This window comes from Haliotis rufescens, unplaced genomic scaffold (genome assembly GCF_023055435.1).
Source record: "Haliotis rufescens isolate VD_foot unplaced genomic scaffold, xgHalRufe1.0.p SCAF_8, whole genome shotgun sequence".
Lineage (NCBI taxonomy): Eukaryota > Metazoa > Mollusca > Gastropoda > Lepetellida > Haliotidae > Haliotis > Haliotis rufescens.
This window is the reverse complement of record NW_025964372.1, coordinates 16,342,520-16,357,100: the sequence shown is the minus strand read 5'-3', so window position 1 is coordinate 16,357,100 and position 14,581 is coordinate 16,342,520. Positions and strand designations below refer to the sequence as shown.

At 42.0% G+C, this 14,581-nt stretch overlaps 1 protein-coding gene across 2 annotated transcripts in view; it reads right to left on the bottom strand.

The window, feature by feature from the left end:
• Window positions 1-2,655: 2,655 nt before the first annotated feature.
• The window catches only part of LOC124144803, a 34,394-nt gene continuing 22,468 nt past the window's right edge, over window positions 2,656-14,581 (bottom strand). For both annotated transcript variants that reach the window (XM_046514370.2, XM_046514371.2), the window contains exons 10-15: window positions 13,395-13,465; window positions 12,450-12,514; window positions 10,509-10,698; window positions 8,349-8,423; window positions 5,545-5,615; window positions 2,656-4,012 (exon numbers count right to left, since the gene is read on the bottom strand). In XM_046514370.2, the coding sequence (XP_046370326.2) occupies window positions 3,855-4,012; window positions 5,545-5,615; window positions 8,349-8,423; window positions 10,509-10,698; window positions 12,450-12,514; window positions 13,395-13,465 (630 nt within the window). In that variant the 3' untranslated portion in view covers window positions 2,656-3,854. The remainder of the gene's footprint in view (window positions 4,013-5,544; window positions 5,616-8,348; window positions 8,424-10,508; window positions 10,699-12,449; window positions 12,515-13,394; window positions 13,466-14,581) is intronic.

Here is a 14,581-nt window from a genome sequence, read left to right as displayed (position 1 = left end):
TGAAGGAGACAGTCAAACAATAAACTCTGTATTAACTACAGCTCATATACAGCTCATGGTTGAAGGAGACGGTCAAACAATAAGCTCTGTATTAACTACAGCCTGTATACAGCTCATGGTTGAAGGAGACGGTCAAACAAAAAGCTCTGTATTAACTACAGCCTGTATACAGCTCATGGCTGAGGGAGACAGTCAAACAATAAGCTCTGTATTAACTACAGCTCATGGTTGAGGGAGACAGTCAAACAATAAGCTCTGTATTAACTACAGCTCATGGTTGAGGGAGACAGTCAAACAATAAGCTCTGTATTAACTACAGCTCATGGTTGAGGGAGACAGTCAAACAATAAGCTCTGTATTAACTACAGCTCATTACAGCTTGTGGTTGAAGGAGACAGTCAAACAATAAGCTCTGTATTAACTACAGCTCATGGTTGAGGGAGACAGTCAAACAATAAGCTCTGTATTAACTACAGCTCATGGTTGAGGGAGACAGTCATACAATAAGCTCTGTATTAACTACAGCTCATATACAGCTCGTGGTTGAAGGAGACAGTCAAACAATAAGCTCTGTATTAACTACAGCTCATATACAGCTCATGGTTGAAGAAGACAGTCAAACAATAAGCTCTGTATTAACTACAGCTCATGGTTGAGGGAGACAGTCAAACAATAAGCTCTGTATTAACTACAGCCTGTATACAGCTCGTGGTTGAAGGAGACAGTCAAACAATAAACTCTGTATTAACTACAGCCCATATACAGCTCATGGCTGAGGGAGACAGTCAAACAAAAAGCTCTGTATTAACTACAGCCCGTATACAGCTCATGGTTGAAGGAGACAGTCAAACAATAAACTCTGTATTAACTACAGCCCATATACAGCTCATGGTTAACCAGGAGACAGTCTAAACAGTTTTTTTTGGACAGTGCCTTGTGTCAAGCTCGGCAGTGGGTGAGGAACTATCTGGTGACCCCAAGTTAATTACCTGCTGACAGGTTTTTATTACCAAACAAGATCCTTCTCCATACGGACATTTCCTGGGAATTGCACTTGATAGTCACCCCAACAATGTATAAATTTTCTTCCTAGTTTCATTCCATTGCTCTGTAGCTGAAAAACTGCTGATACAAGATAAATGTTGAACTCACTCACTCACTTCACAAGTGTAGGACATACAAGGAAGAGGGTTGGTTGGTTGGTTTGTTTGCTTTGCCCCACTCAGCAATGTTCCAGCTATATATCGGCGATCTGTAAATAATTGAGTCTGGACCAGACAATCCAGTGATTGACATCATGAGCATTGGGACGATGACATGCATCAACCAAGTCAGCGAGTCTGACCACCTGATCCTGTAAGTCGCCTTCTACGACAAATATAGTCGCCCTTTATGGCAAGCATGGGTTGCTGAAGACCTATTCTACCCTGGATCTTCATGGCAAGCATGGGTTGCTGAAGACTTATTCTACCCCGGATCTTCACGCGTGTACCTGATAAAGGAGTAAGCAGCAGTAGAAATTGGTACTAGTCCCATATTCCTTTCAAAACTGCTCAATAGTTAAGGAATCATAAGGACTAGTAGAAATTTGCCCTCTTTAAGGGTTTTGCTATATGTTATCATTATAAGGACGAGCGGTCTTTAACTGTTAGTTTCTAACACTGAGTAAGCATATCCTCCGAAACGTTGCATTCCTCATAATAAAGAACATCCATAAATTCTCTTCCTGATGTGCATCACTTCTAAATGCCATTCATAGATTTGTATGACATATGTCCCTGTCACGAGCTGAGTAGTGCATATTCATGGTGATATTATTCAAAGTCAATAACATATTCTGCAGAAGAACAATGCTGGGCAACAATGACCTCAATAGATCTGTATCAGTGCGGGAACAGGACACTGGAGGTCATGTTGCTCTTGCCACTTCCTTCCTCCATTGAATGAATGTCTTCCTCTCTTGTCGTTGACAAATCATCATAGTCATATTATGATGCAGGAATTAGGGCTGGGACAGGTAACTCGGGTACTCGGGTCGGGTGGGTACTGAGTAGGACCCGGGTACCCACAGTACTACCCGGACCCCTGGTTAGTCACGTGATATATTGTTTAATGACAAAAATTATCTAGAACTCTATGATTACACTACAAGTCACTGAGGATCCCATTAGTTCTTGACTATGCACCCATCTGCACGACTTCTGATTTTTCATATGTTGAATAAAGATATATCTTAATTCAACTTCAGTGTATGAATGACCAGATTGTTTAATACATGTATCTACATACGTTATGCCAGGGCTATGCTAAAAATGTTCCCAATCAGACATTTTGAGACATCACCTGAGATTTACAGTGGGTACCCGGGTAGGGTTGGGTAATAGAGGGGTGGGTACCCGGGTAGGGTTGGGTAATAGAGGGGTGGGTACCCGGGTAGGGTTGGGTAATAGAGGGGTGGGTACCCGGGTAGGGTGGGGTAATAGAGGGATGGGTACCCGGAGAGGGTCGGGTTATAGAGGGATGGGTACCCGGGTAGGGTTGGGTAATAGAGGGATGGGTACCCGGGTAGGGTCGGGTAATAGAGGGATGGGTACCCGGGTAGGGTTGGGTAATAGAGGGATGGGTACCCGGGGAGGGTCGGGTTATAGAGGGATGGGTACCCGGGTAGGGTTGGGTAATAGAGGGATGGGTACCCGGGGAGGGTCGGGTTATAGAGGGGTGGGTACCCGGGTAGGGTGGGGTAATAGAGGGATGGGTACCAGGGTAGTAAATTATGACCCGTCCCAGCCCTAGCAGGAATCTTGAATATTTGACACAATTCACGCTTAATCACTTGTTCAATGAGTCTATTTCACATTTTGCCTGTCAGTACTACTTCCCACAAGTGAGTGAGTGAGTTGGGTTTTATATTGCTTTGGACAGTATTCTAGTATTATCACTGTGAAACTGTTTGTTTATGTGGGAGGAACGCCAAAGTGATGCAGGACGTTTATCACTTTGATGAAACCCACAAGCACAGGTTAGGTGCTGAAAAAAACTTGAAACATAATTGGACGATTCGAGACTCGAACCCACAATCAAAACTTTCTGGCGTGCCAAAGGGACTCAACTCGGCACACCGAATTATGGTGCCTTAGATGACTGGGCCACCCATGTCCCCAACTTAATAACTACAAAATCATCCAAGGGACAAACAGAGCTTGCTAATATTTTCATTATATGTTTTAATCAATGTTTGACGTTGACTGTGACTGGCATTTCCAACTCTCATGTCAGGTGAGCTAAAAAAACCTCAAAAAGAGTGCAACTTTAATCATCACTGACAACCAAGTTATTCCTTTATGAATTAATAAATAGCAACTAGATAATATAATAATACTTAGTTATGGTATGAATAGCAACTATTTGAGATCCACAATGGGCTATACCGGCGCTCACATCCTGCAAGGATTGCCCCCATTGACAAGTTATACATCACCAAATACTGAGCTTAGAATCATAAACAAATCTTCTCTCAATACTGAAAAATGAAGTGACAACAAATTTTTGGTTCAGAAATACTGGTTGTTATTTTGACAAACAGCAAGGTGTTGAAATCTACATGTTTACTTAGAAACTGTGGCTAGAAACTCCATCATGCTTGCTGACCGTAATACTGCTGGTCACATCTTACCTCTACTCAATGGTTGTTAGCATGTAATAAATCTATGCAAGTACAAATACTACTATCAGAACCTGATGAAGCTTTGAACTGTGGCCAGCACAAACTCCAGGACTGGAGTCTACTTGCTAGGATGCTACGTTTTTATTTCTTTCTCCCACTCTTGGCGTGAAATGCTGTGATGTTGGTTCTGCTAACAAATGCTGTTACTCCTGGAGGCTTTTCCCTTCTTTTTCCCCTTGGTTTTCCCTTTCTTCTTCTTCTTTTTCCCGGGCGTCTTCAGCTCCATGGCACTCTTGGTGCGTCTGTCCTCATCTCGCTTCTGTAACCACAGCAGATGGTCTGCCCTTGCTGTCAGGAAGACAAGGACATGTCAAACATGGAAACAAAGTTAAAACATGTCAAAAGAAAACAAAATCATGAGATTAATGAAGGAGTAAAGTAAGCATATATACTCTGAAACATTGTGTTCCTAATAATGGAGGAACAAAACGTTTCAGTCGTTCCTCATAATAGTGAGTGAGTGAGTGAGTATGGTTTTACGCCGCTTTTAGCAATATTCCAGCAATATCACGGCGGGGGACACCAGAAATGGGCTTCACACATTGTACCCATGTCGGGAATCGAACCTGGGTCTTCAGCGTGACGAGCGAACGCTTTAAACACTAGGCTACCCGACCGCCCCTCCTCATAATAATACCCGTGAAGATTCCGGGGTAGAATAGGTCTTCAGCAACACATGCTTGCCGTAAAAGGCGACTATGCTTGTCGTAAAAGGCGACTAACGGGATCGGGTGGTCAGGCTCGCTGACTTGGTTGATGCATGTCATCGATCCTAATTATGTGGATATCGCGATGCTCATGATGTCAATCACTAGATTGTCTGGTCCAGACTCGATTATTTACAGGCCGCCGTCATATAGCTGTAATATTGCTGAGTGCGGCGTTAAACAACAAACCAAAAAATCCTCATAATAAAGAAGTTGACATCAATATATTCTCTTCCTTAATGGTAGCAATGTCATACAAGGTAACAGAGCTGGAACAAGTCATACAAGTTAAAAACTTTGACATTGTCGGACATTACTGAATATGTACTTCTTCAACTCATAAATACAGAAAGCATTAATGACGGAGACTGCACTGAAATGTGAGGAAGGCAACTTTTGACCCACTAGCAATCGAAAACACATAAAAACCCCAGTAAGCTTAATGAGAGATAACTTTTAAGAAAGAACAACACAATATGTTAGTGTTGGCACTTTCAGTGAGTAAAAAACGGCATTTATCACACATAATCCTGTTACAGTGCTTACATTTGTAACAATTATCATGGTTAAAGAAAACATTATAAGCCAAAGGCTGAGGGGAGTAGAGATATGTAGACTTGTAACTTTTTTTGTAGTCTGTCTTACAGACCCTGATACAAATATATCAAATGCAGCCCATGTAAGTCTATAATGTTTGGAAAGTCTAGATTTCTGCAGTATCTGAAAATAAAGAGAGTCTCTGGGCTCCTTTTTATTAAATTTTTATTAAGATAATTTAACAACTATTTTTATTCTGTACGATATGTTCATTTCAGAGACTAGATGTTAGTCTACTGTTTTTGCTTCTATACCAAGAAATGATTATCACAAAGTTCTCATCTAGTGTCAGGGAAGAGTGAATGAGTGAGTGAGTATGGTTTTACCCGCTTTTAGAAATATCCCAGCAATATCACGGCGGGGGACACTAGAAATGGTCTTCACACATTGCACCCATGTCAAGAATTAAACCCAAGTCTTCGGCGTGAGGAGCGAACGCTTTAACCACTAGTCTACCCAACCGCCCCTGTCAGGGAAGAATGTGAGGGGGATGGACAATCCTCTGCACTGACTTACCCAACTGTTTCTCTGCTAGTTTGAACTTGTTATATTCCTTAGGCAGCCAGAATCTTGGGTGACTCAAAAGCCTGAAATCATCAAAACAGACAAGTTAGAAATCATTACATAACACCCCCCATGAATCAGCAAACTCACAGGTTTGTTTGTTTGTTGTTCACCGGTAAACGCTGCACTCAGCAATATTCCAGCTATATGATGGTCTGTAAATAATCGAGTCTAGTCCAGACAATCCAGTGATTGACATAACGAGCATCGATCCACGCAACTGAGATGACATCATCAACCAAGTCAGCAAGCCTGACCACCCGATCCCATTAGTCGCCTCTTACGACAAGCATAGTCGCCTGTTACAGCAAGCATGGGCTGCTGAAGACCTAACAACGGGTACAGACATTTGTAATGTGAGCAGGTGATTGATGTGTTACACCAAAGTTTGCAATATTCCAGTTGTTTCACAGAGGGCTGTAATTAAATGAGTCTTGGCCATGCAAACCAATGGTTGTTAGCATGAGCAACAAGCCACCCAAGTGACCACCCAATCCTTATTTAACAGGACACCTATGGGGATGTATTCCGCCCCTGAATCCTCAAAGTGAGAATGAATGATTATGGTTTTACGTTTCTTTTTAGCAATATTCCAGCAATATTGTGACTGGGGACACTTCAAATGGGCTTCACAAATTGTACACATATGTGGAGAATTGAACCTGGGTCTTCGGCGTGATGAGCGAGTGCTTTAACCACACAGCTACTTCACAAGGATGTTTGTTTGTTTGTTTGTTTGTTTGTTTAACGCCGCATTCAGCAATATTTCAGCTATATGACGGCGGTCTGTGAATAATCAAGTCTGGACCAGACAATCCAGTGATTGATATCATGAGCATCAATCCACGCAATTGGGATCGATGACATACATCAACCAAGTCAGCGAGCCTGACCACTCGATCCTGTTAGTCGCCTCTTACGACAAGCATAGTTGCCTTTTATGGCAAGCATGTGTTGCTGAAGACCTATTCTACCCCGGGTCTTCACGGGTCTCTTCACAAGGAGAAATCATAACCTTCAGAAAATAATTCTGAACTGTGTACCATATTTTCTTGTGTATATTACATACTTGAGCACAATGTGAATTCCCTTTTCTTGGGTACAAAATTGCCATCAAGTCAATAACTACATCATTTTGCTACAGGTGAACAAAGAGAAGATAACAAATTTGGTCAATGTAAATGTAAATTTGTGTCAAAAGATTATTAGATATGATGATTTACAATTTCAATCATATTTTCTGTTAGGCTACCATTCTTATTTACAAGCAGAGATTAATATTGTCACATTTATAGTCTCGTTAAAATAAGCCAGATATAGCAATCAGCTATATATATCCGTCATCTCTTCTATTTTAATTCAACTATCATGTTATTGGTATAGTAAGAATGTACGGGGGAAGTTGGGTGCTTTTCTTTTAGTTTGCAATCTCAAACCAATCTGATAAAACAAACCAGACATAAAATCATCTGGGAAATAGTAAATCAGTCATAAAAAAAATTAAAAATTTACAATGATGGCATTCCATTATATTATTTTTATCCAAGATTTCATTCAATTTTGTTTACATTAATATCAGCAAAATCATGTATGAACTGATCGACAAATAACATCAACTCACCATGAAGTTGTGCGCGTCTTCCTATCACTGAGTAAGGATAAGAATTTATGGATGAACAACTTCTTTATTACAATTAAGAGCAACGTTTCGGTGTAGGTTCTACGCCGGGCATACCATCAACTCATCAAAGACCCCAATCAGCCATAATCCCGTTGTCTACATTACTGACTTCATCCTTTGTTTATGTCACTGACTTCACCGATGATTGTCATCACTACCCTTGTGTGTACATAACAGGTTTCTCTACTCCAGTATAACAATACCTACTCTACTGTATAAACATTGCCTCCTACTTGTAAACATACTTGCCAACCACACTCTGTATATCACTTGCTTGATAACGGTGTTAGAACCTACACTGAAACGCCGCTCTTAATTGTAATAAAGAAGTTGTTCATCCATAAATTCTTATCCTTACTTAGTACTCCAACTTCTAAATGCCTCTCAAAGAAGTTTTCCTATCACTGTATTGAAATTTCTTTTCAGTTATGATATTGGCCTTGACAATGAATATTTTTTAAACTAAATCACCAATCGATAGGGGAGAATATGTGTGAACAGCTGATTGCTATTTACGGCTTATTTTATGAGACAAATACACATGTAATCCAAATCAATGAAACAATGTCCGGCATACAGTACACAAATACCACTGAATTTGTAAATCATCATGTCTAGTGATGTTTTATTGTACATTTCATGTTTTCGATGACCAAATTTGAAAACGTCAAACCAAGCACACAAACTCCTATTGCCGCCGTGACCATAACACAAGATGTGCAGTAAAGCAGTGTGCATGTAAAGGGAAGTAACTGTGTGCTATACTGGATTGACTTGCTTTTAAGTATTGTAGCATTTCACTGCCGGGGTCATGTGTTCGAGACGTGGAATATTTAAGGATTCTTTAAAAAGGGAATGAAAAGGAAATGTGCGGCAGACTTTATGATAATGCAAGTGATGCCAGAGAACCAAGACTATTTTTTCAGCCTAACAGTGAGATTGGTTTAAGGAGTGTATCATATTTTGTGTTGTCATTTTAGGTCTGAAAAATTTGGGAACTCTTGCATTTCTATGTAATTTATTCTGTATGTTATTAAAACAGTAATTAATAATGACCAGGCTGTGATGAACTCACCCGTCAGATGGAGACATGGGTAGCTCGGAGGGGAGATCGTAGTACAGGGTCTTTCCGGTCGGTGGGAACAGCGCTCTGGAGAAACAGGGAATGTTACAGTCAAATGAAGAACTCTGGGATCTGTTTCACAATGAGATCTTATCACTACGATGATCGTAACGCCATTTTCTGACACAGATTTACAATAGTCTTAGCACTATTAACACACAGAGTGTGTCTAATGCATGACAGCTTAGGTGAGGCTGACATATCAACCTCATCAGGACACTGTCAGGGTGAGTTGCTTCCCTTGTCAGATCATGCACTTAGTGAATTTTTGGAATGTTCCTGACATTATTTTACAGGGTGATCTGATGGCTTGAACAAGTCCTGATTACATGATTGTACATTATGACTCCCATTCTCTGATAGAGATTTACAACAGTCTCAGCACTACGGTGATCGTAACTCCCATACTCTGATAGAGATTTTACAACAGTCTCAGCACTACGATGATCGTAACTCCCATACTCTAGTAGAGATTTACAACAGTCTCAGCACTACAATGGTCGTAACTCCCATACTCTGATAGAGATTTACAACAGTCTCAGCACTACGATGATCATAACTCCCATACTCTGATAGAGATTTACAATAGTCTCAGCAATGCGATGATCGTAACTCCCATACTCTGATAGAGATTTACAACAGTCTCAGCACTACAATGATCGTTATTCCCATACTCTGATAGAGATTTACAACAGTCTCAGCACTACGATGATCATAACTGCCATACTCTGATAGAGATTTACAACAGTCTCAGCACTATAACGATCGTAACTCCCATACTCTGATAGAGATTGACAACAGTCTCAGCACTACGATGATCATAACTGCCATACTCTGATAGAGATTGACAACAGTCTCAGCACTACGATGATCATAACTCCCATACTCTGATAGAGATTTACAACAGTCTCAGCACTATAACGATTGTAACTCCCATACTCTGATAGAGATTGACAACAGTCTCAGCACTATAACGATCGTAACTCCCATACTCTGATAGAGATTGACAACAGTCTCAGCACTACGATGATCATAACTGCCATACTCTGATAGAGATTGACAACAGTCTCAGCACTACGATGATCATAACTCCCATACTCTGATAGAGATTGACAACAGTCTCAGCACTATAACGATCATAACTCCCATACTCTGATAGAGATTGACAACAGTCTCAGCACTACGATGATCATAACTGCCATACTCTGATAGAGATTGACAACAGTCTCAGCACTACGATGATCATAACTCCCATACTCTGATAGAGATTGACAACAGTCTCAGCACTATAACGATCATAACTCCCATACTCTGATAGAGATTGACAACAGTCTCAGCACTACGATGATCATAACTGCCATACTCTGATAGAGATTGACAACAGTCTCAGCACTACGATGATCATAACTCCCATACTCTGATAGAGATTGACAACAGTCTCAGCACTATAACGATCATAACTCCCATACTCTGATAGAGATTGACAACAGTCTCAGCACTACGATGATCATAACTGCCATACTCTGATAGAGATTGACAACAGTCTCAGCACTACGATGATCATAACTCCCATACTCTGATAGAGATTGACAACAGTCTCAGCACTATAACGATCATAACTCCCATACTCTGATAGAGATTGACAACAGTCTCAGCACTACGATGATCATAACTGCCATACTCTGATAGAGATTGACAACAGTCTCAGCACTACGATGATCATAACTCCCATACTCTGATAGAGATTGACAACAGTCTCAGCACTATAACGATCATAACTCCCATACTCTGATAGAGATTGACAACAGTCTCAGCACTACGATGATCATAACTGCCATACTCTGATAGAGATTTACAACAGTCTCAGCACTATAACGATTGTAACTCCCATACTCTGATAGAGATTGACAACAGTCTCAGCACTACGATGATCATAACTGCCATACTCTGATAGAGATTGACAACAGTCTCAGCACTACGATGATCATAACTCCCATACTCTGATAGAGATTTACAACAGTCTCAGCACTATAACGATCATAACTCCCATACACTAACAAAACATTCAGATAATAACTTGGAGTGTGAGGTGCTGACAGCAACGACACCTACCTCTCCAGCGTCTCTGGCTTGACATTGCAGCCCAGCTCTGCCATTCGTGTGTGCATCTCCTGGCACGCCAGGTTCTCCTCTGTCTCCAGATCATGGGACGGCTTCTTGGTGTTGATGTAGATGACGCTGTCGGGGTCCCAGCTCTCCTTCTTCCGGGACAAGTTAGTCTGTGAGTAGTTGGCGTACCGCTCTGTAACAGACAGGAAGTTATAGCATGGAGTTGGTGAGCCAGTAGTTGGCGTACCGCTCTGTAACAGACAGGAAGTTACAGCATGGAGTTGGTGAGCCAGTAGTTGACGTACCGCTCTGTAACAGACAGGACGTTACAGCATGGAGTTGGTGAGCCAGTAGTTGGCGTACCGCTCTGTAACAGACAGGAAGTTATAGCATGGAGTTGGTGAGCCAGTAGTTGGCGTACCGCTCTGTAACAGACAGGAAGTTATAGCATGGAGTTGGTGAGCCAGTAGTTGGCGTACCGCTCTGTAACAGACAGGAAGTTATAGCATGGAGTTGGTGAGCCAGTAGTTGGCGTACCGCTCTGTAACAGACAGGAAGTTACAGCATGGAATTGGTGAGCCCGTAGTTGGCGTACCGCTCTGTAACAGACAGGAAGTTACAGCATGGAGTTGGTGAGCCAGTAGTTGGCGTACCGCTCTGTAACAGACAGGACGTTACAGCATGGAGTTGGTGAGCCAGTAGTTGGCGTACCGCTCTGTAACAGACAGGAAGTTACAGCATGGATTTGGTGAGCCAGTAGTTAGCGTACCGCTCTGTAACAGACAGGAAGTTATAGCATGGAGTTGGTGAGGTAGTAGTTGGCGTACCACTCTGTAACAGACAGGACGTTACAGCATGGAGTTGGTGAGCCAGTAGTTGGCGTACCACTCTGTAACAGACAGGATGTTACAGCATGGAGTTGGTGAGCCAGTAGTTGGCGTACCGCTCTGTAACAGACAGAAAGTTACAGCATGGGGTTGGTGAGCCAGTAGTTGGCGTACCGCTCTGTAACAGACAGAAAGTTACAGCATGGGGTTGGTGAGCCAGTAGATGGCGTACCGCTCTGTAACAGACAGAAAGTTACAGCATGGGGTTGGTGAGGCAGTAGTTGGCATACCGCTCTGTAACAGACAGGACGTTACAGCATGGGGTTGGTGAGCCAGTAGTTGGCGTACCGTTCTGTAACAGACAGGAAGTTACAGCATGAAGTTGGTGAGCCAGTATTTGGCGACTGCTCTGTAACAGACAGAAAGTTACAGCATAGGTTATAAGTGAGCCAGGACCTTTTATCTTATCTTACATTTAAACTTCTGATTATTTAAGGAGCGGGCAAATATTTTCCATGTACCGGTATACTGCACGTTTCATGCATTTATTCATCATGGCCAAGTTTCATAAATTAGCAACTCAGCCCTGTAATAAAAAAAGTGAAACCATTTGTGACCAGTTTCCTGTCGAATCTCATTAAAATCAGATCTTAGTTTTTGCTACATCCTTACAAAAATCTGAGGGCATCCATTACAGGTCACACCAGAACGACCTTTCGCGACGAATAAAATGACTAAGAAGAAGTAGACACTAGCCAATCAGATTGTATGGCAGTATTTCCTCAGATTGTATGGCAGTATTTCCCATGGGCTATGCAAAGTCTCTTCCGCTTAAATGTTGATCCCACTGACGCGAGAGATGAACGATGATTTTGACGGAATCAGTCGTATATCCTGTATCTGTCATTTGGAATACCCCGTATTAACCTTTTTGAGGTGTTATAAACACATTCCGACTGTCAGTTTCATGATATAGCAAGTGACGCTCTGATTGGTCGGACAAAGGTCATTCTGACACTTTTAATATATTTCAGATTATGGGCTGACCAATTAACAGAGGCAGGTAATTCCAACATGTTTTCTGTTTATCGTGGTGATTATACCAGTCAACACTTACTTTTACTGGAGCGAGGACCTCTCTCTGCTGTAGCAGCAGACTGGATCCTGCGAGTGTCAGCATTGCTGCAATATTAACACAGGATCAGGGTGGTGGTTGTTGAGTCAGAGGGTATGTGTGGGGGGAGGTGGCAGTGGGAGGGGTGAGGAGGGGTCAGGAGGGTCTGTCTTGGGGGTGCAGTCAGAAGGGTCTGTATAAAGAGGAGGAGTCAAAAGAGTCTGGAATCGGGGAGGGGTAAGGAGTGTCTTGAAATAGGGGGAGGAGTCAGGAGGGTCTGGAGATAGGAGGAGGAGTCAAGGTCTGACATAGGGTCTGGAAATAGGGGGAGGAGTCAGGAGGGTCTGGAAATAGGGGGAGGAGTTATGAGGGTCTGGAAATAGGGGAGGAGTCAGGAGGGTCTGGAAATAGGGTGAGGAGTCAGGAGGGTCTGGAAATAGGGTGAGGAGTCAGGAGGGTCTGGAAATAGGGGGAGAGTCTGGACATGGGAGTCAGGAGGGTCTGGAAATTGGAGGAGGAGTCAGGAGGGTCTGGAAATAGGGGGAGAGTCTGGACATGGGAGTCAGGAGGGTCTGGAAATTGGAGGAGGGGTCAGGAGGGTCTGGAAATAGGGTGAGGAGTCAAGAAGGTCTGACATAGGGGGAGGAGTCAGGAGGGTCTAGAAATAGGGGGAGGAGTTATGAGGGTCTGGAAATAGGGTGAGGAGTCAGGAGGGTCTGGAAACAGGGTGAGGAGTCAGGAGGGTCTGGAAATAGGGAGAGGAAGCAAAAGGGTCAGAACAAAACTAACAAGGACAAATCTGGTACCATTACCAAGACTGACAGCATTTAGAGATAAATTAGTTTTCTTAACCTTCAATTAGATGCATATTTTTATGTGAAGGGTGGTTTGCAATTGTCAAGGATTTCAAAAATAAGGCAAAAAACAATGAATGATTGTGAGACTCACAGTTTCCTGTCCGAAGTGACGAGACAGGAGGTGGGTCGGAGCATCGAGTTATCCTCCGCATCTGTCTGCATCTGTAGAATCAAGCAGCTGGTCTTCATACAACACACAAACTGAGCAACATGGGTCACTTTAGTAACAACCCCACTGACTGGTCAGGCTGGTGTTCCTGGTGACCAATCACAACCTGCCTTTCAAAAAGATTTCAGAAGAATGACAGGGTATCTCAAAGAAGTAATTAAACTGATTGCCTGTATTTCAAACTATTTATCACCTGTCAATGACCTGACAATGATTAATTTATGAATAATTTCAACAACTATCCGTAGCTTATCCTCACTGGGGTTTTTTGGGCATGGACGTATCTGGTCCTGATCAGAGACCAATATTTAACACCATATCAGCAGCAAATTCCCAACTTGGAATTGTAGTTTTAAAAGAAATTGTGTATTTATGATACTTATCCTATCTCACACTCTGCATTTCTTTCTTCTTCTTATTTCAGTCCTATGTGGAAATGTGTTTGAAATTCCCAGCTCCTAAAAACATTTCACCCGAACACATATGGTATCTCGTGTAGGTCGCTATGCACAGGATTATAGTGCGTGACCCTTTTGTTTGGGTAGTAACCATGGTGATGCTGGGATGTGTTCGAGTGAATTGTTTTCAGAAGCTGGACACTTTGTTCAAGCATGTTTCCACATAGAAAGAAGAACAAAGAAATGCATAGCGAGATAGGATAAGTTAAACAATTGAAGATTTTCCCTATTCATGTTAATCATGCTAAGATAGTTATAACTACTATTATGGTTTGTAGAAGTGACTTTCATTTGTATTACTTTTACTTGTATTTCACTGATAACAGGACCACTACAAAGTCAGAGGCATTATTGTATTGGATGCATGGTTGTAATACCCTGAATTTGAGAAATTGAGGACTTTAAAAAATTCCAATTTTGCACAAAATAATCATTCTTTTCCAAATTTGCCTGCCAAGGGCACTTCGTTTGGAATCCTAGATAAATCCTAGTCTGGTGGCAGCTAGTTTGAGTTCAGTACAAGTAAATTTGTGCCCATAATTAAGTTGCTAAAACAAGGACTTGGTCGCCTCGGACTGTGCATGGGGTGTTCATGTTAAACTGAGGCATGATATCTCAGTGGTAGCACACACACACAGAGACACACAGAGA